The sequence below is a fragment of the Anabrus simplex genome, chromosome 10 (assembly GCF_040414725.1).
Source record: "Anabrus simplex isolate iqAnaSimp1 chromosome 10, ASM4041472v1, whole genome shotgun sequence".
Classification (NCBI taxonomy): Eukaryota; Metazoa; Arthropoda; class Insecta; order Orthoptera; family Tettigoniidae; genus Anabrus; species Anabrus simplex.
Genome location: NC_090274.1, coordinates 25,526,172 through 25,548,411, shown reverse-complemented (window position 1 = coordinate 25,548,411; position 22,240 = coordinate 25,526,172). Strand labels below are relative to the sequence as shown.

Here is a 22,240-nt window from a genome sequence, read left to right as displayed (position 1 = left end):
AGGTGTATTAATTAATTACTGAATGATAAATAAGAAAAGTATATTTTCTTGCTAAATTGTAAAATATTAAGGTTGGATCATGAATCCTGAAGGAGTCCCAACAATATTTGCTGGTGTGGTAAGTTGTGTAGCGATGATCTCGGTGAAGGAACACACAGTGACTTGTACAGATTTCATGTTGTTTTGAAGGGTATCTTCAGTCTCACCACACACACTTTCCCTCAGAAGAGCTTTGAATATTGAACTCGCATTCTTCATCATTACTTGAGCATTCTGAATAATTATTCGCATATAGTTCATTAAATATTTCTTCTGAATCTAAACATGCAGTCAGTATCTTACCCACGACATGGCTCTTTGAATAACAAAAACATGCGGTCGGAAAACTAAGAATATTTATCATAAAACAGAAGAACAAAAAGTAAAGGTAGCATGGAATTAACAAAAACCTTCAGCACCGAGATTCCATCAAACTTGACTGCTAGCAAGTTTCAGAAGTTCCAACAGATGTCGCAGAATGTACAAGTCTCGTAAACACGAGTTAACTCAGGTTCCTTCAGCAATGTTAACTGGCTCATTTTAATGAGTGGACCAGGGGCTCGGCATGCGTTTCACTACCAGAGGAAAAAATTAAAATAAAACAAATTTTATACTTTAACCATGTCATATATAGGAAGCTTGGAACATGTAAGTAGGGATGGTGGTTTTTTTTTTTAGCTGTTTGAAATCAGAAAATTTGTATTTTGATTTGTACATTTAACGTTTTATAGTGTTTATACATTTGTTATTTAACGTTTTTTAGAATTTCAAAGAATATCATGGAATTTGAGTTAAATCTGATTAATAGGTGCAGGTTCTTGATTACACCTTTATTAATGTGAAATAAAAGAGCATTTGCTTGGAGCTAATAGTAAAATAAAAATGTATCAAGTACATAGTAAAAAAAAAAAAAAAAATTGTACATTTACTTTAAATTGATATAGGCTAGAACATAGAAAAAAGTCATGTTATTTGCTTTGTCCCACTAACTACTTTTACGGTTTTCAGAGCACATAGAAAGAGGAACACATTTATATTGATGCAAAATCAGAATAGTAAAAAGAAAATGTTCAAAGTTAACTTCATATTCATAGAACATAATTGAACATTTTGTTTATTATTCGTGTTCCTGTATTGCTTAAAGTTGAATTGTTATTTACAGGAATATCTTTCAGCATTTACAATCTTAGTAGAACCCAAATGCATTGCAAACTCTAGGCAGTCCTAGGGTGTATGAACACAGTTTTAATTTTCCAGAAGAAAAATAAAATACATTAAGGTTTTGTTTTTAAAAAGTCGTGTGGTATCCAGCCGATGAGCCCATGCAGCACTGGAGTGAAACACTGGTAATTTTAGTGATTGAGTTTCCTGAACTTTATTTAACAGATGGGCCTGTTGACTTAGATATCCCAACATGAAAAAACAACTAGTATTTTGACAGTAACTGATCCTTCCTATTAGAGAGATCATCTCATTCACGACTCTAACACTGTGGTCATATCATGTTGGATGTTATAGCTGTTACTCCAGCACAATAGCTCTGAGTTTCCTCATCCCATTCTTTATACTGACTTTTGTTGCTCTATTAATATTTTATTGGCCATATCTTCACTCGCATTCCACATTCCATTCTACGGTGCAGTACAATGCTTCCCATTAAGAGGTCTTGTGTTTACACCTGCAAGGTATGCTCTTAGAAGTCTGTCCTCTCTTACAGTTGTCTCAAATAGTTTTGCATTTGTTTTTTTTTAATGTAGATATCATTTTCATTTGAATATTCTCTACTTTCAGTCATAACCTTGCTTCCAATCACACCTGTAATGCTAATGGATAAATTATTCATTTGCTACATTATGTGATTTGTGATTTGTTAAAAGGGCATGAGTCATTCTGGGGAAATTCAGAAAAACTGTTTTATTCTGCAGGTGGGTTACGATTGAATGAGGATGTTTTAATATATTTATACTTCAGCATTGGTTTGACCATATGGAATGATCAAATGCATGAATTGATGTTGTAATACTTTTCTATTATCATCATCATCATCATAATCATCATCATCATTTCCCCTTGTTCAGCTCCTGCCAGGTCGGGTTGTTGATGGCACTTCTCCACCGTTGCCTCTCCTTCCACCACTCCTCTTCAATAATTGTATTCCAGTCCAGTCTTCCTTTTCTTACACTGTTCTTGACAGAGTCTATCCATCTTGCGCTGTGCCTCCCTCTTGATCTCGTTCCCTCTTTCTTAGCCCCCAACACTTGTTTTGGTATCCTTCCCTCCTCCTTCCTCATAACATGTCCAAACCACCTCAATTTATTCATCACCACCCTATCACTCAGTTTTTCTATCCCTATTTCTTTTCTGACCTCAACATTTGTTAATCTGTCTCTCCTTGTTTTTCCTATCAAACTCCTCAGGAACTTCATCTCTTTGGCCTGAATTTTACTCTCATCTCTTGCTGTCAGTATCCAAGTCTCTGATGCATACGTTAATTTAGGGGTAGAATACATCTTGTACATTATCTCTATCCGTTTCATATAAACTTCTCTGTTCCGCACATTCTGGTTGATCGTATTTCCCACTTGTAGCCTTCTGCTAATCTCCTTACCCGATCTTTCATCTTGCATTATTTCAGTTCCCAAACATTTGAAGCATTGAACAACCTCAAGGTGGTGTCCCCTGATACTAAAAATTCCTTTTCCTTCTTTTTCTCCCCTTGTCATCACCATTCTTTTGTTCTTCCCCACACTGATTCTCAATATTTAACTATCTAACGTGTTTTAAAATGTGCAGATCGATGCCCTTTTAACAAAACACAAGTGTAAGATGAACTAGCAGATGTTATATCATTTTATTTTTCTGAAAATAACCCACAGAATTGCTATGTTGTTGTGCAAATAAACTAAAATTGTCTGTAAGAATACTCGGTGCAATCCTAGAAATAGCAAGAAATCTAGCACTCTTAATTGTCTTCTTGTGTGCTGTTATCTGCTGGCCAGTGTAGAATACTCTTATTGAACTCAATATGATTACTGTCCGGCTCCATGGCTAAATGGTTAGTGTGCTGGCGTTTGGTCACAGGGGTCCCGGGTTCGATTCTCGGCAGGGTCGGGATTTTTAACCATCATTGGTTAATTTCGCTGGCACTGGCGCTGGATGTATGTGTCGTCTTCATAATCATTTCATCCTCATCACGACGCGCAGGTCGTATACAGGCGTCAAATCAAAAGACCTGCACCTGGCAAGCCGAACATGTCCTTGGACTCTCCCAGCACTAAAAGCCATACGCCATTTCATTTTTCAATATGGTTACTGGCTACATATTGCTCAAGTTAGACAAAATCTCTCTCAGCTTGCTGCTGTTAAGGGAACTTTATCAGTTTGGTTTTGTACGGTAATATCTCTAAAAGATGTTTCTGCAGGGGAGATAAACTAGAAAACGTCCTATCGAATATCCAATTAAAAACTACCCACCAGGGATATGGAATCACTTTATACTTCTATTTGGACATGTTTGCATTTAACATGGTAGGATGGTGACCTAGTTTTACTTCCTCTTAAACGAAAATCACCACCTGTTACTGTCTCTTCAAAGCAAAAACTAGGTTCGGCAGTCACGTTTGAGCTCATGAGAGAAATAGAAACGACATTGTGCAGTAGTCACTTTGGTCAGAAACGGCCAGAAAAACACACATGCATATCATAATTCAGGTAATGATTTTATAATGCTTTCAAAGCTCTTTGTCTGAAAATAGAGAATTGTTTAGAAATCTATTATCTTGCCTCTGCTGGAAATTGACGCCAAGTTATTCCAATTAGAAATTTAATATGTTAACTGTTAAACCTCTCAATTTCATATCATCATTTTCCCTCTTTCAGCTCCAGCCGGATGTTAAAGGCATCTTTCCATCCAACCATCATTGCAGCTCCTCGCATGTATTCCAGTACAGGTTCCTTCTTATCATACCGTTCACGATCAGTTCCAACCACCTTAGTGGGGGTCTTCCGCTTATTCGCCTTCCTTCAGTTATAGCCTTCATCTTCTGCTTTGGTATCCTTCCCTCTTCCTTGTCTAATTTATTTCCCTCCATTCTGTAAGAAAGCTTTTCTACTCTGACCTCCTCACTCGCATCCTCATTTCGTACTCTGCCCTTTCTTGTCTTTTCCTGTCACACTTATAAAAATAAAAAATAATAATAATAATAATGAAAAAATGAAATGGCATATGGCTTTTAGCCCTGGGAGTGTCCGAGGACAAGTTTGGCTCGCCAGATACAGGTCTTTTGATTTGATTCCCGTAGGCGACCTGCACATCGTGATGAGGATGAAATTATGAAGACGACACACACACCCAGCCCCCATGCCAGCGGAATTAACCAATGATGGTTAAATTTCCTGACCCTGCCGGGAATCGAACCTGTGACCAAAGGCCAACACTCTAACTATTTAGCCATGGAGCCGGAAATAATAATAATAATAATAATAATAATAATAATAATAATAATAATAATAATAATAATAATAATAATAATAATAATAATTATAATAATAATTATTATAATAATAATAATGATAATAATAATAATAATTATTATTATTATTTTCCCTCTTTCAGCTCCAGCCGGATGTTAAAGGCATCTTTCCATCCAATCATCATTGCAGCTCTTCACCTGTATTCCAGTACAGGTTCCTTCTTATCATACCGTTCATGATCAATTCCAACCACCTTAGTGGGAGTCTTCCTCTTATTTGCCTTCCTTCAATCATAGCCTTCATCTTTTCCCCTGCAGAAACATCTTAATGAGGTACTACCGTACAAAACCCAACTGATAAAGTTCCCTTAACAGCAGCAAGCTGAGAGATTTTGTCCAACTTAAGCAATATGTAGCCAGTAATGATATTGAAAATCATATTGAAATGAAGCACCTTGAAACACGCCATCTTCAATATAAACTTGCAACAACTAGTCCGAATGTTTGGACTTTCTCTACAGATGTCTCTGCCAAAAAAAAAAAGTAACTAGTGTGAAGAGAAACGATTAAGACTGCAAAGGAATTTGTTATTTTAAGGTTTCCTAAACTGAGTTGGCTTGTCTTTGTTCTTTTGTGTATCACAGTTGTCAACACTTCGATCTCTTTCTGCCAACTTCAAAATTGACCAATAGGAAATTTTGTGTAATTAATTTTCAGCCAATCATAGTTTTCTTGTACACATTTAATTATCCAATAAAAATTGGGAGTGTGTTGGGGCCTTAGCCCAGAACTCCCCAGAACCTTCCTCTCCGGTATAAAGCTGGCAAATTTTTGAGCCACCTTCTCTTATTGATCGTTCAGTCTACTGAGTGTGTGCTAATAGTGGAGGCGGGGGCGCCTCACCCTTAATCGAGCAGTCCAGCGCAGTAAGGTAATGGCAGTCATTTAATAATTAGGTGATAGCCTCTGAAAGCTAGCTCCAGGGGAAGGTTTCCTATCTTTAAGAATGTAACCTTAAATTTCCAATCTTCAATAATGTAAACTTCATCTTCAAATGTAAATCTCAAAACTAGCCTAGAAACTTAGCCAAAATTCGGGAATTGAGAGTGTGACACCCTCTTGAGTTTCCTATCAATCTGACTTTGAGGTGACTGTGATTTTGTAACCGTTTTCAGCCTGTAACTTAAATTTTCTCCTTTTAGTCACCTCAGTAGTATAGGATTAGCCTCTGTAACGTCGGGCAGTTTAGGGTTTTAAACTTCTAAGTGTGAGTTTCAAGGAGTGCAAGTGTCTGCCTCTGCATCATTTTTTATTTTTGGGGCCAGTAACTTTAACCTGTGTTGTTGTTGTTTGTTTTTTTTTTCTTCCTGCAAAGGCCCAGTAGAATGAGTATTCGATACTCCTGTAAAATTCATTGTGTTAAGTGGTCTGACCGTTGAGTGTCTAAGACAGTGAATTCTGTTTGTATTGTAAAATGTAGGTTGTGCTTTGAGAGGCCTGAAAAGTGTAAATTTTCGTGAACGAAGACGCTCGGGTTGTAAATGTGGAAGGTTGCCTTGAGGAGGCAATAAGAGTATAAGGTTCGGAGCGCAGTCTCCTAGATAATTCATAGAGCATGGACGCTTTTTCTATTTTGTAGAGGTGTTAGTAAAACTCTGTAAATGAAAGTGGGAGACCTGTCTCCTTGACTCTTGAGTGGATGGAGCAATGGTGCTCAAGTAACATTTGTAAAATTGGGAGCTTCAAGCTCACATGATTAATTGACAAATTTTGTTGATTTTCTGATTCCTCATCCTTTAAATTTAAACTGCTGTACCTGAAATCTTGTTCCGTCGCTGAGCGACTCGTTTTATTAAAATTTAGCTTCTGAAAAAAAAAAACCCAGCCCAAAAGAAATATAACTAATTTTAAAGCTTTTAATTAATATTTTGATTGTAGTAGATAGACGCATTCATGCCAGCACCTTTTACCTCTGTCCACCACGGAATCTCCGTAACAATAATAATAATATAATAACAATAACAAATTGTTAACTGTATTGCAATGGGTTAATGCAGCAGTAGCAGGTCAGACGAAGCATGGAGAGAATGTGCAAGTTGGCTGGCCACCTGGGGAATATTGTTTCCAGTAATCAGGTGACATATAGACATGTGACTCTTTGGCTAGTGATAGTACTCAAGGACACTTGCCATGTTGTTAAGATAGTGTGTCCAGGTATGGTGGCATTCCTCCCTAGCTATCATGGATCCTATTAAAAAGTGAGTTTGCCATATAGAAGTAAGATTTACAAGGAAATAAATCAAGGTTATCAATTCCTACTTGCTTGATGAGAAATAGTCTAGCTAGGAAACAGAATAGGTTGCACTACGATTGACAGTCTTGAGAAAGTAGTCCATGGATGTACTTCATTGCTTTAACCTCAGTGCATTGGGAATGTGTTTTCGTTCCTTTCCACTACTTATATTGACTCATTGGGGCCCCTTTCCCCTTCTGTTCTTGTCCATGTTCCTAATATTTTACCGCCTGTTTTCATCTTTACCATTGTCACTTCCCTTTTCCTGGCTTTATCTGGATTTCTTCTTATTCTATACTTTCCACACCATCATTGAAGATATGTCAAGATGGTTCTGCAATGAGTATTGATGACTGCTTTCCTGATGAAGCTGGGAAGTAGAAATGAGTTTGATGGAGGATGACCTGGAACTGATAACATTAAAACTCTTGTGAATGGTGCTGTTGGATTATGCCAGTATTAATATAAGATACAACATTAATCTAATGGTATTGTCAATTGTGTGCATGTACATCTGTTTAGTTATTAGATGTTTTACATAAGGCTGAAGATGGCCAGCCCCGGCTGAAACTAGTCCCTAATTAATGTAATTTAGAATATTACATATTATAGTATGGAAAGGTGGACCATTACTATATTAATTTAATAATTATATTGTAGGTGGACCTTTCTCTACTCTTTGATAGTGATTGTCAATACGGACCATAATGAAATTCATAACTTATGAATAAATAACCTAGTGACCTGAGCGATATGTCATTCTGTGCATAACAACGTAAATGTCTCGATGTCCAAATTATGTGGAAATTCATGCAGATATGTAGGAGTTATTCCATGGAGAAGAAATCATGCCATCGGGTGATGTCAGAGCCAGAATCTTATAAAAGAGGGCCCTAGGATTGGATAGTCAGCATCTTAAGGGTTAGAAATTTCATTCTGATTGGTCCATACTGAACTGAGATTACATATGATTTATTCAATAATTTTAGTTTTAATTTAATAAATCATATGTAGTCAGCATTCGTTGTTCAGCATCTGGAAGCGTTGTTCGTCAGGCTTGCCATGTATCACTGCGATGCTGCTCAGAGTGCTAAAGTCTGCCGGAAACTCTGTCTGAATGAACCTTCTTACGTAAGTACAGTGGAACTTATACATACATTCGCATACCAATATGAACACAGAATATTTCCAAGTGTTTAAAACTTTCAATGAACTGTGATACTTAGAACTTGCAAGATCAAGTGTTTGAACATGTTAAATTATTTGAAGTGAAACATAGAAATATTTCACATGACTCAGTGAACGTAAGTTTGTGTGTTACAAAAAGAGGACTTATGTAACTGTTATTTCTTACACATTTTATATTCATTTCAAATTCAGTTATTTAAGACATTGCTGTCTGATTCAGTGAGTACATATTTGAATAACACCAGTGATTTGCAAACTGTTGTATCATGAATGGTGATTATTATTATTATTATTATTATTATTGTACCGGGCGGTACACCTCCACTCCGCTAATTTAAAATGTGCGCCTGTTGAAACTCCTCTGTTGGAGGAAGTCTGAACTTTATCTACGCTACTAATTCTCTACTTTCTCTGAAGATGTCACCACATGGAAAACTTTGAGTTTTTGAACTGTGTCATTTTTGATGTGTTTTTGTTTCACTTGAAGTAAGAAGTGTGAACTTTCTCTTCTAGAGGACACTACTGAAGATCACCAATAGTGCAACCTAGTGCGGAGTCAAAGAACTATTTTGTTGGAGAAATTTTTATTTCAAATGTTTGGTTCTTGTTAAATTTCTTTCTGTTATTGTTTAAGTTGGCTGTATACCCCTCTTTTCCCCCTTGTTTTAGATTTATCCAATCCCGAATTTCTTTTAGTAATTTCCGACCAATCCGATGTATCTTCCCCCAACTTGGATATGTTTCTGTACCCTAGCCAATAAAGTAATTGTGGGCGGGTGTTTTCATTCCCCTAACGCCTAGAAACTTCCGCGAGAGGATATAAACTGCTGATTTTAGGGTCTCCGGGCCACTTCTGTTCCATCTTTCAGTGTGTAAAGTACATAGCAGGGGGCGGGTAGCGCCTCTTTCTTCTCCAGCTATTCAACACCAGGTAATGGCCTCTTAATAACTTCTTTTCTTGCTAGGTTGGCAGTTTAACTCTCGGAGCGGGTTCGAAGCGTTTCCACCATGTAACCTTTTCCTAAAATGTAACCAATCTTTCATCTATTCTCTTTTAAGCGGCATATTGGGATAGAGAGTGCTAACCCTCTCGAGCTCCCACTCACATTGTTTTGAGGTGAACTTATTTTCTCTATCTATTCTTCGTTAATGTAAAACCAACTGCTTTTTTTTAAAGTCACCTCTGTAGTATGGGATTAGCCCTTGTATTAACGGCCTAGTGCCAAGTAGGTCTTAATCAAAGTGTACTAGGAGTGCAAGTTCGCCTCCTCTCAAATTGTTATTTTAGAGGTCATTTAATTAACCTCCTTTGCATTTAATAGACCTCAGTAGATTGGGTATTTTACCCCTGTGTTTACGTCCGTTGAGGACAACTTGAAGGTGGAGTTTGGTGTGGCCTGGGAGAGGTTTAAATTTGAGAGCGAGTGGCTCTTTTGAAAATTGAGTGTTGTATGCCTCGAGGAGGCTTTTCAGTGTAATTTGGAGCAAGGGCTCCTAGGCATGAATGGGGTTTTCTGCCCCTCTGTTGAAACTTGTGTTTGGGGTAAAACTGAGCTGATTGCCCAAGCAGTGTAAAGTCAGGGCGCGAAGCCCAAATCCTGTAAATATTGTAACTCCCCTTTTGATTTGCTACTTTGTACCTGCCATGCTTGTTATTTCTTTGTTTTTGAAAAGAAAATATAACCTTGTTAAATTTTACATTAACTTTGATTCCGTAGTTTGAGACCCGTTCACGCCCGCACCTTCTTTCACCTCTACCTACCACTAAAACACGGTAACAAGTGGTAGCAGAGCGTGGTTGAATGGGTCTCAATTTAGCCCCTTTTGACGGCTAAACATTGTTTTGTTCCGAACTCTAACTATTTTTTCAGTTGCTGGAATTTTTTGAGTTTTTCAAAATTGTTCTGTCACCATGCCCGGCCCTCGCGATGTTCTCCATCGTAACTATTTGCGCAAGGAGGAGTTGATCTATGAATTGACTATTAGAAATGTACAATCTGGAGGCACGGTTGCAGTAGACACAAACAAGCTTAGAGAGTCCCTAGATTTGCCCATTTCCATCCCCAATTTGGGAGAGAAAGAGATTGACGACTCTCTTTCCACGATCACGGAGAATATTACTGGGCTAGCTTCTGTAGTTAGTTTTTTTGATGAAAATGACCCTTCTTCTAATCAAATTAAGCGTGTGCAAGCTAGGCTATATCACTTTTCAAATAGAGTTAACGATCTCTTGTCTCTAAAGTTGAATGACGTTCAGAAGAAGGAAGCTAGTACGCTGCTTGAAAATATGTCTGAATTATCTAGCAAGGTCACTCAATTGTTAACTGGGGAAGTTCCTCCCAAATCTGATCAACCCATCATAGTGAATGCAGGTAGTGAGGAAGCGCCTCCCAAGGGAGAAGTTAATAGGATAACCGTTGCTGCTCAAACTATCCCTGCCCCATTGGACAACGAATCTGAACGTCGTGCATCATTGAGTAACATCCGTTCTGAATTAACTTCCTTGCCATTGAAACCTTTACCTACTATGTCACCAGGGTTTAGCAGCTTGCCTCATCCATTGGCAATGTTGCTCAGAGGTATCTCTAAGTTTTCCATTAATACCACCAGTGATGTAATTTCATTTTTAAGATTTCTAGTTGAATTTTAGGATCATGCACTTGTGTTTTCTCTTTCTCCATGTCAAATTTTGCAAATTATCTATCCGTATGCTATTGGTATTCTCTCAGATAAAATCGTAAGAGCCATTGCCGAGCAATCATCTATTGAGGATTTCCATGCCCATTTGCTAGCTAACTTCATCCCGGCTAGGGCCAGGTCTTCCCTTATTCAGAAGTACTATTACCGTGTACAACGCTTGGATGAAAACTTGGCTGATTTCATACAGGACATTAAGTTTTATACTAGGGTGTTTGCTCTGCACTTCCCTGAGGACCAGATTGTACAAGCCATTGTAGAAGGCATTTCACCGTCTTATAGGTCATATTTGTGTTTCGCGGCATGCCCGCAGACTTTCTCTGAACTTGAAGCGTTGGCCGTCTCAGCGGAAGGAGTTAGGTACGCCGATTCTTTGCGTGTGGCAAAAGAACCCCCTCCTTCGTTTAGTAATACTCGGCCTCCACCTCGCCGACCAGTCACACCCCGTAAATGTTATGCTTGCGGGTCGTCTGACCATCTTCGCAATAAATGTCCATTGGTCAAAACTAGTAGGGCAAATAATGGAGCTGGTTCAGCACAAGGCTGTTTTAAATGTGGGGCTTTCTCACATATCGCCAAGAATTGTCCCAATTCGAATAGCACCCCCTCCTGCTCAACTTCTGGTGCAAATTCCAACTATGCCAATAATAAAAAGTGACTAGTGGCTTCGGCTGAGTCGTCTAATCCACCTTCCCGAGACTCAGCCCCGGGTAAACAGGTTGTAAATTCAGGGAACGAGCAATTTTCAAATTCATCTTTTGAAGGTCCCAAAGAGTGTCTTAGGATTGCGGCGGATACCCCCGCACCGGTCCCCTTTCTCAAAATTGAGTTAAATAACGAGCCTATAACAGCTCTCTTAGATTCAGGTAGTGTTTGTTCTATTATTTCGGCTGATTGGTATTCAAAATTGAAATCTGTTTGTAAGCTTCCTAACTATTGTTTGTCGGCGATCCAATACGTTTCGGCTAATTCCTCTCCATTAGAAATTCTCGGTTCCTTATATGTCAAAATTCGTATTTTCAAATTCACTTGGAAAGTTAAATTGTTTGTGGCCAAGCACTTGTCTTGCCCCATTATATTGGGAGCGGACTTTATTTCTCACACTGGTCTTGTGCTCGATCTTCAGAGCAGGTCTTGCACTTTCAAATTTGCCTCTAATTGTAATATCCCTCTATTAAAGTGTAATTCTGCATCATGTTCTTCTATTTCGCCTACCCAGGATGAGATGTTGTTAGACCTTAGACATCTACCTGAGGAGCAGGCTGATAGTATTCGCAAATTGTGTCAGTCGTTTCCCGAGGTGTTCTCTGATACTCTTGGTGTTACTGACCTGATCGAATACAAAATTGAGGTCACGGATTCGATTCCTGTCCGTTTTCCACCGTATAGGCTATCTCCACCTAAAATGAAGGCTCTAAAAGAAATCATCGATCAGATGTTGAAGGATGGTATTATTAGGCCCTCTAAGTCGGCGTATTCTTCGCCTATTTTTCTAGTTCCGAAACCCCAAGGAGGCTTCAGGCCTGTAATTGATTATAGGGCTCTCAATCGGAAGGTGGTGTTACAATCTGTGCCCCTTCCCGACCTTCATTCTTGTTTTTCATGGTTTCGTAAGGCCAAGTTCTTTACTATCTTGGACTTGAATCAGGCCTATAATCAAATTCCCCTTGCCGAAGAGTCTAAACATCTTACAGCGTTTGTCACGGACTGGAATTTATACGAATACAACCGCGTGCCTTTCGGGCTCCCCACGGGAGCAGCTGTACTCACTAGGCTGCTAGATAGGGTCTTCTCCGACATCAAATTTGAGTACTTATATCACTACTTGGATGATGTCGTCGTATTTTCAGAAACTTTTGAAGAACATCTAGATCATCTGCGAGAAGTTCTCGATCGCCTTCGTAAAGCTGGGTTAACTGTTAAGTTGTCCAAGGTTGCCTTTGCTAAGCCCTCTATGTCTTTCCTAGGGCATATTGTGTCGCCTGATGGTGTAGCCGTCGATCATTCTAGAACACAGGCCATCCGTGATTTTAAACCTCCCAAGGACATCAAAGGCATCGCCAGGTTTATTGGTATGGTGAATTTCTTCAGGAAGTTTATTCCTAACTTCGCTAATAGAGCGGCGCCCTTAAACCTTCTTCGTAGGAAAGGCATCAAATTCGAGTGGGGACCTTCTCAACAAGCCGCTTTTGAAGACCTTAAATTAGCTCTTTGTAATGCCCCCGTACTTGCTATGCCTGATTTCTCGAAGAAATTCATCGTCCAAACCGACGCGTCGTCGTCAGCAGTAGCGGCAGTCCTTCTTCAAGAGACTGAACTAGGGAGGCGACCCATCGCCTATGCATCTAGGACCTTGTCGGCTCAAGAAGCCAAGTATTCCATATATGAGCTCGAAGGTTTGGCAGTCTTATTCGCCTTAGAGAAGTTCCGTCTCTATCTGGAACATGTTAAATTCGACCTGGAGACAGATAATCAAGCCTTAAGCTGGGTCTTAGGTAGGCCGCGTCGTACTGGTCGTATAGCCCGTTGGGCCATCCGTATTTCTGCCTTCCAGTTTGATGTTAGACATATCAGAGGTACCAAAAATGTTGTTGCTGATGGACTCAGCCTGATGTTTTCTAACGACGTCGAGACTCATGAACCGGTCGACAGTTCCTCACCTTCCGAGTCCATACTATCTGAGGTTAATGCCATCCTAACGGATGCTCCCATGCTCTTTAGGGATATCGAGAAATACCAACGTGAAGATCCGACGCTGGCTCTGATAATGGAAACCCTTTCTTCTGGGGAACATGTTGTCCCTTATGTTCTGAGGAATGGTGTTCTATGTTGCTCTTCGAGGCATGATAAGATGATGAAAGTTGTTGTTCCAGCGGTTCTTGTACCTATGATCTTTAAGTATTATCATGAGACCCCATTAGGAGGGCATCTTGGTATCTTTAAAACTCGTGAAAAGATTCGTGAAATGTTCATCTGGAAAGGTATGGACGGTGAAATCCGTGAACTTGTAAAAGCTTGTAAATCTTGTTTGCTCAGTAAACCCACCATGTCCACCAAAGTAGGCCTTTTGTCTTCGCATCAAGCATCGCGTCCCATGGAACGCCTGTATATTGATTATGTAGGACCCTTCCCCCAGTCGAAGGGAAATGCCAACAAATTCATCTTTGTATGCGTAGATGGTTTTACCAGATTTTCCTGGTTATTTCCGACTAAGCTGGCTACCGCTCAGTCCACCATTACTTGCCTAAATTCTATTTTTGCTTCTTTTGGTCCGTGCCAATATATTGTGTCTGATAATGCTAAGGCGTTCACATCAAATCTTTTTCGTAAATTCTGTTTTGACTTATCCATCTCTCATGTAACTACTTCTGCTTATTACCCTCAACCATCTCTGGCTGAACGGGTTAATCGTAATCTCAGGTCCGCACTTATTGCCTATCATCATGATGATCATTCCAGGTGGGACACGTCCCTGCATTGGTTAGCGTTTGCTTTGAATTCGGCGGTTCATGAATCACATAAATTTACTCCAGCTTCTTTGATGTTCAAGTTTGTTCCCAACACGCCGCTCTCTAACCTCTGGTCTCTGAGTGACATTCTACCCGAGACAATAGATCCGGATAACATTAAAGATCTTTGGAAGAAGGCTAAAGCCAATCTTAAGGTATCTCATGAAAAGGTTAGGGAAAGGTATGATCGTGGACGGAGACCCACCACTTTGAATGTAGGTGACCAGGTGGTGGTCAAGAACTTTGTTCCCGCGGGCAAGCTTGCCCCCAGATTTCATGGGCCTTGTATCATTCTCGATTTTCTTACGCCAGTTACGTTGTTAGTAAGCAATCCAGCCACCGAGAGGATATTTAGGGTTCACCTGTCACAGGTGAAACCGGTGTAATTTCCGTGTTAACTTGCTTCATATTATTTTGAAAGGAATATGAAGGTTATATTTTTTTTTTTTTTGAGTTTCACTTTTAAGGCTTTCTGCCCCTTCTATAAGATTTTGTTCTATATGTAAGCATTTGTGTGAAACCTCCCCCGATTTGTTAAACTGCCATCCTGTCCTTGCCACGGCCATTACCACGCTCCCGTCTCCTGCTCCACTACACACAGTGGCTGTATTATAGTAAATGCCATGGACATCTGCACGCCGCTGACCCCTCAACCTCTTCACCAAGCCTGTGCCCTCAAAAAGAAACATGATGGTCCAACACAATTCTGCCGCCTAGCTTTAATGTTTCAGTGCCCCCGCAGCCGCGCGGCGCCGTGCAGCAACTGGGGCAGAGGACGGGCCCCCTCTTCTCCAGCGAGGACGTCAGGTGCACGGCGAGCCGGAGCTCTCCTCCCGGCCAAGGCTGAGGCGCGGCGCACGACCTGCTACTTGCCCGCAGCCTGTATATGTTCACCGCGGGCGCGGCATGTTTCGACACCTCTGCTCCCCTCATAGTGCGGGCGAGCGGTATCTCAGGGTAATTGAGGGGTCCGAGCGGCCTCGTTTGGACGCAAGCTGCAACGGCCGGTCTGGCCATCCAACTTCATCAACATCAACTACATGAACAGTTACTGTAAGCAATGACTACACTTGGGAATTCAACAGCAATATTTGGTGGACATTGCAAAATTTTTCATCACTTTTAAGTGTTAAAAGTTTATCTTCAGAATTCTACTTCTACTAACTTAAAGACTATACTTCACCTGCAACAACAAAATTTTGAAACTGAATCAAACCAAATTAAGAAATCTTATAAATGTTTTGGCAATTAATCTCCATATCTACATCAAAACTTGGACCTTGTTTTCAAACATTTCATGTGTTACCCCGGGAGGAACTTTTGGGGGGGGAGGTCTGTACCGGGCGGTACACCTCCACTCCGCTAATTTAAAATGTGCGTCTGTTGAAACTCCTCTGTTGGAGGAAGTCTGAACTTTATCTACGCTACTAATTCTCTACTTTCTCTGAAGATGTCACCACATGGAAAACTTTGAGTTTTTGAACTGTGTCATTTTTGATGTGTTTTTGTTTCACTTGAAGTAAGAAGTGTGAACTTTCTCTTCTAGAGGACACTACTGAAGATCACCAATAGTGCAACCTAGTGCGGAGTCAAAGAACTATTTTGTTGGAGAAATTTTTATTTCAAATGTTTGGTTCTTGTTAAATTTCTTTCTGTTATTGTTTAAGTTGGCTGTATACCCCTCTTTTCCCCCTTGTTTTAGATTTATCCAATCCCGAATTTCTTTTAGTAATTTCCGACCAATCCGATGTATCTTCCCCCAACTTGGATATGTTTCTGTACCCTAGCCAATAAAGTAATTGTGGGCGGGTGTTTTCATTCCCCTAACGCCTAGAAACTTCCGCGAGAGGATATAAACTGCTGATTTTAGGGTCTCCGGGCCACTTCTGTTCCATCTTTCAGTGTGTAAAGTACATAGCAGGGGGCGGGTAGCGCCTCTTTCTTCTCCAGCTATTCAACACCAGGTAATGGCCTCTTAATAACTTCTTTTCTTGCTAGGTTGGCAGTTTAACTCTCGGAGCGGGTTCGAAGCGTTTCCACCATGTAACCTTTTCCTAAAATGTAACCAATCTTTCATCTATTCTCTTTTAAGCGGCATATTGGGATAGAGAGTGCTAACCCTCTCGAGCTCCCACTCACATTGTTTTGAGGTGAACTTATTTTCTCTATCTATTCTTCGTTAATGTAAAACCAACTGCTTTTTTTTAAAGTCACCTCTGTAGTATGGGATTAGCCCTTGTATTAACGGCCTAGTGCCAAGTAGGTCTTAATCAAAGTGTACTAGGAGTGCAAGTTCGCCTCCTCTCAAATTGTTATTTTAGAGGTCATTTAATTAACCTCCTTTGCATTTAATAGACCTCAGTAGATTGGGTATTTTACCCCTGTGTTTACGTCCGTTGAGGACAACTTGAAGGTGGAGTTTGGTGTGGCCTGGGAGAGGCTTAAATTTGAGAGCGAGTGGCTCTTTTGAAAATTGAGTGTTGTATGCCTCGAGGAGGCTTTTCAGTGTAATTTGGAGCAAGGGCTCCTAGGCATGAATGGGGTTTTCTGCCCCTCTGTTGAAACTTGTGTTTGGGGTAAAACTGAGCTGATTGCCCAAGCAGTGTAAAGTCAGGGCGCGAAGCCCAAATCCTGTAAATATTGTAACTCCCCTTTTGATTTGCTACTTTGTACCTGCCATGCTTGTTATTTCTTTGTTTTTGAAAAGAAAATATAACCTTGTTAAATTTTACATTAACTTTGATTCCGTAGTTTGAGACCCGTTCACGCCCGCACCTTCTTTCACCTCTACCTACCACTAAAACACGGTAACAATTATTATTATTATTATTATTATTATTATTATTATTATTTCTATGAACTTGTTATTTTGTGCCTACAATAGTGTCAAATCACGAATAAACTCTCATAATCTAGCAGTGTTCATGTGAAAGATAAACTCTTGCATATTGTGATAATTATCTATTGTTCAACAACATTCAAACTTAAGTCATTTTTCTTCATAAAGTAGTAAGACACCACTACCATCTTCATATTTAATTTCAACATTTTTACTCAAAGTGATTATTTGAGTTCAGACAATTACCCAATTAAACATAAGGGGAACCTGTTAGGGGGATTTGTATGAAGTGGACACTCTTGCTAAATCATAATTACGAGTGGGGTGATCCTGCGTCAAGATCTGGAACTTCCCAGTCTTTGCTGGATTGGAATCCTTTGGTGGTGAACGGTCGCCAATGGATCATGGTACCATGGTGATGGGACCATGGCGCCTTAGTAGGACAATTCCAGGGGAACCAGCTCGGAAGATGAAGAACAAACCTGTACTGAGGTGATATGTGTTTATTTTTGCCAGTCTTGAATAAATTCAAGTTCAGAAAAAACTTCAAAGGAATATAGTTAGAAACTTCTCCCTCTGTACCATGCACTAGCATTCACTGGTGACACCCTGATTTAAATACGTGCTTTCAAAACAAACTTTAAGTTAGTTTGGGCAATTTACTGGTACAATAAATTAAATGGCATATGGCTTTTAGTGCCAGGAGTGTCCGAGGACATACTGGTACAGTATATACAACTTGATTTGTCACTTGTTATTGCCTTTCCATTATTTACATGGAACTGTTGAACAAAGTATCCCAGTTCTCTTACATGATGTAACAATGTATCTTGGTTTTGGCTGATATTGATCACACTTATCATTATATCTTCTCATATTCTGACCTCCCTAGTTCTCCTGTTCTGTATTATAAAAAACAAATTTCTTGACTAAAAACTATTTTTTAAATATAATTTCAGAGCGACATCGAACGGGCAGAGGAGTTGATCTCCACTGGCGAGCAACTGCTGTGCAGTAGACATTACTGCCCTCTCGATTGTGTGCAGCCCAAGTGTTCAGAACTACAACGGATGTGTAAACTGCTGTCAGAGCGGTTAGAGAGTCGGCTGGGGACACTCGTCAAGAATAGAGACCTTCAGGAACGCATTGAGAAGGTGGGATAAGTACAGTTTAATTCAGTTTATTTTGTTAAAATTTGTTGATTGTTACGTGTAAATTGTTAGAATTGACTATCATCATCATAATCATAATCATCATCATCATCATTGTGGACCATCTCCAGTTGGCCGAAACATGCTATTTTCTTCTATCCTGTGCTATTTCTTAAAGGGATTTTGGATTGATACAGTCAGTCCATCTCATCCGTTGTTTCCCACTTCTTCTTTTACCACAAGTTTTCCCCTGTAATAAACTCTTTTCCAGTGAATCATGTTTTCTCATAATGTGATCAGAGTACTTCAGTTTTTAGTTCAGTATTTGTCCTTCCAATGAGCAGCCTTGGTTGATTTCCTGTAGTATGAACTTAAGATACCTTTGCAGTCCATGGAACTCTGAGTTTTCTCCAATACCATAGTTCAAATGCATCTATTCTTTGACTTTCAGCCTTTCTTATTGTGCAGGTCTCACTTCCATACATCATATGGGGAAGACCATAGCCTTTACTATACGGATCTTTGTTTTTAAAGTTATATCCCTATTCATGAAAACACTGTAGAAATTGGCCATTGCCTTTCTTGTGTGTCTTAATTTCTTGGCTGCAGTCACCATCATCAGTGATCTTGGAGCCTAGGCAGGTGAAACTAGGAACTACCTCCTTCGTTTCTTCCTTTATATGCCAGGAAATGATAGGTTTAAAAAAAAAAAAAGAAAAAAAGCTATTTGTTTGGGGCGTCGACCTAGAAAGATCTTTTGCCCCTACTTGCACCATATGTTAAGAACCTGCGTGTATTTGGAAATTGTGGAAGTGTAAAGTGTTGAATGTGAGGAAAGGAACGTTAAGGATGACACAAGCACTCAGTCCCCAGGCCGGAGAAATTAATCATTTACACATAAAAAACCCCAACCAGGCCGGGAATCGAAGCCGGGGCCGCCGGGTGACAGGCAGACGTGTTGCCCTGTACACCGCGGGGCCGGAGAAGTGATAGGTTTAGTTGCCATGATTTTAGTTTTCTTGATATTCAACATTAGTCCAGCCTGTGTACTTTCTTCTTGCACCTACAGTGGGAGATAATTTAGTTTTTCGTTACTTTCTACCATCAGGGTGGTGTCATACGCAAATGTAAGGTTTTTTTAGATATGCCAACTCTCCCAATTTAAGTGGGAGACACCCAATATTTTTCCCTCTGATCGCAGAGATTTATTTCCCAATTTTGAGAGCAGATTTATAATTTCTTTATTGTTTGAAAATCCCATGTTTTTCCTCATGATTTAAGTAGCTGGAGAGAACTCATGTTCAGTGGGCAATGACAGGGCATATGCAATCAGCTGGTGGTGATCTTGAAAATGACAAAATCTGTAACATAATGCTTTTTAATTTACCATTTACACATAGCATTGCCGACAGTGAGACATTTTTTTAAGCAGTTTTTAGCACAGTTCAGATCAATACATCCCGATAAAGAATTTTGAAGGAAAAAACCCAACAACTTTTAACTTTAAATTCTATTCAGCAAGGCAAGTGCCTTGAACATAAATTTCAGTTGAGAATTTCTAAAGAGGCCTAAGACAGTTGCAATATTCTAAAGCACATAAATATGCAGTAAAAATAAATAAACAATAAATAAGGGAAATTACATAATAGAGTAGTATACTGTGCTAAATATCCTTCAGTTGATGCGTATTGTGTCATCAGTGATGTGTTGTAACATGATGCATTATGCTTTTAAAAAAAAAAAAAAAAAAAAAAGCTCCTGATTTCTAACTTTAGGAAGTTGGCATGTTTGTTATATTGCTCCCAGCAATTCCAATTTCTGTTTCATTTAACTTAGCATTCCTCATATGCAGTTGTAGGAAACTGAAAAAAACCCATACAGCTTCCCGTCCTCATATTTTTCTTGTGGGACAAAGTTCCATATTCTTTGCTATCTCCAGAAACTGTTACAATAGTTAGTAGGAAGTAAAACCAATAACATAGTTAGTAGGAAGTAAAACCAATAACATCACTAATATTCGTAGTTTAGAATTGACCGGGCAAGTTGGCAGTGTGGTTAGGGGCGCACGGCTGTGAGCTTGCATCCGGGAGATAGTGGGTTCGAATCTCAATGTCGGCAGCCCTGAAGATGGCTTTCCGTGGTTTCCCATTTTCACACCAGGCAAATGCTGGGGCTGTACCTTAATTAAGGCCACAGCTGCTTCCTTCCAACTCCTAGGCCTTTTCTATCCCATTATCGCCATAAGACCTATCTGTATCGGTGCGACGTAAAGCCACTAGCAAAAAAAAAAAAATTAGAGTTGAAAGTTAGACCATTTTGGCACTGGAACAGAAATCCGTCTGATGAATTAGTTAAACCATGGTATGTATTCGAATTAGACTCTCAATCAGGTCTGTCACCTGAAGTCTGAGAATTTATATAATGACTGATCATCTGCAGTTTTGTATAATGGTTTACCTATTAAAATATTGTGTGGATTTGGCACTTTTTCAACCTCAGCACGTTTTAATGTAGATTTTTCATTCCAGTACTTTGGATTCATTGGTCATGATTTTCTTTTATAGGGACCTTGTTAGTCTTCGGTCTTCTCTTGCAGCATGATCTGCAAGACGTTGTACTTCCTCTCTGTTTGCTCTCCCTGCTACAAACAACATCACCTTCAGCTCCCTGTCCTCATATTTTTCTTTTGTCTCCTTGCCAGTTTCATCCATTACCATTATGAACATTTCTTGCATGTAAACATTAAATTGATTTAGTTATTATTCATTCTTTATGATAAATACAGTTTGTCTTAACTTCCAACATTTATAAACTAAAGACCAGGGCATTGCTGAGGATGTAGTATTGATAGTATTCTCTTTGCATATTTCACACTATGGTGAATTAAATACACTTGTACAAAATGGTGAATGTTTGTGTTACAAGGTTAAACGATCTTCTGATATACTGGAGAATGTGTTCAAATTTCCACTGTGATATTTTCAGTTATATGAGAAATATTTAATGCCTTGAGAACATGTTGAAAGTACATCCGTTTTTCTCACTGTAAAATTATTGGACTATTAACTTCAGTATCAATTTACAAAGCCTGTTGTATCCCTGTAGGGCAAGGACCTCCTACAATCCGGTAGGGGTAGCTCAGCTGAACTCACAGAGTGAGCTAGTCCCTGTGAGTTAGTTTCTCCTGTTGTGGTAGGGGTTCCAAGCAATTAACACAAATTAATAATCACCAACTATCCTTTGTCCTTATTCCAATAATCTCAACCCTAATAAAGTTCTGACTACTAATTTTATGTTCCCAAATTATCACTCGTCACTATTCCAATTTAAAACTTAGAATGATTCTTTCCACTTCATTCTGTCTGCTGTCCCTGACCACTGAACACCAGCCACTTACTGGAATTCCTGAGACCATCTTTGTAGTGGATGTCCTCATTTTCTTCAGTATCAATATTTAAAAAATGTATTTGTATGTCCTACATGAAGGAAGTAAATGGTCATGCAACATCTCTACTGTTCACAGGCCAATCGATGGTGCACGAAGGGTATTGACTTGCTAGCGTCACAACACATTGAGAAGTGCTCATCGTCCCCAGAATTGGCTGAACAGTCACTGAAAGAAATTCAGCAGTACATAGCAAGTGCTGATGAATTCAAACTTAGCAGCCCGAAAGAGTTCCGCACATTGTTCCAAGATTCCATCACAGTTGAAACTAAAGCTTTAGTTACACAGGTAAGGAAAACTCACAGTGTATTTTTAATTATTATTTTTAGATTGTGACTGGGAGAATAAAATTATTTTTGACTTTTGATCATCTATTAAATGACTGGATTAAAGTGGGAAGATAATGTGAGTGAGTGAGGGGGAGAGAGTTTTGGTTAGTTTTTAAATTCCTCTTTTTTGCTTTTGGGCATAACAGTAGAGCTTGTAAATAATAGATGCGGGGCTTAGATCTGTGGTTAATAACCAGAAGAGATCTCAAAGAGCAACATGGTCAAAGACAAACATGAAGTTTTAAAATTAATTGTGCAGAAATGAGTGAACAGTTGTG

At 39.4% G+C, this 22,240-nt stretch overlaps 1 protein-coding gene across 1 annotated transcript in view; it reads left to right on the top strand.

The window, feature by feature from the left end:
* The window catches only part of LOC136882302 (guanine nucleotide exchange factor DBS), a 122,163-nt gene that overhangs the window by 37,308 nt on the left and 62,615 nt on the right, over positions 1-22,240 (top strand). The window contains exons 11-12 of the mRNA XM_067154874.2: positions 17,997-18,191; positions 21,712-21,921. Coding sequence (XP_067010975.1) covers positions 17,997-18,191; positions 21,712-21,921 — 405 coding nt within the window. The remainder of the gene's footprint in view (positions 1-17,996; positions 18,192-21,711; positions 21,922-22,240) is intronic.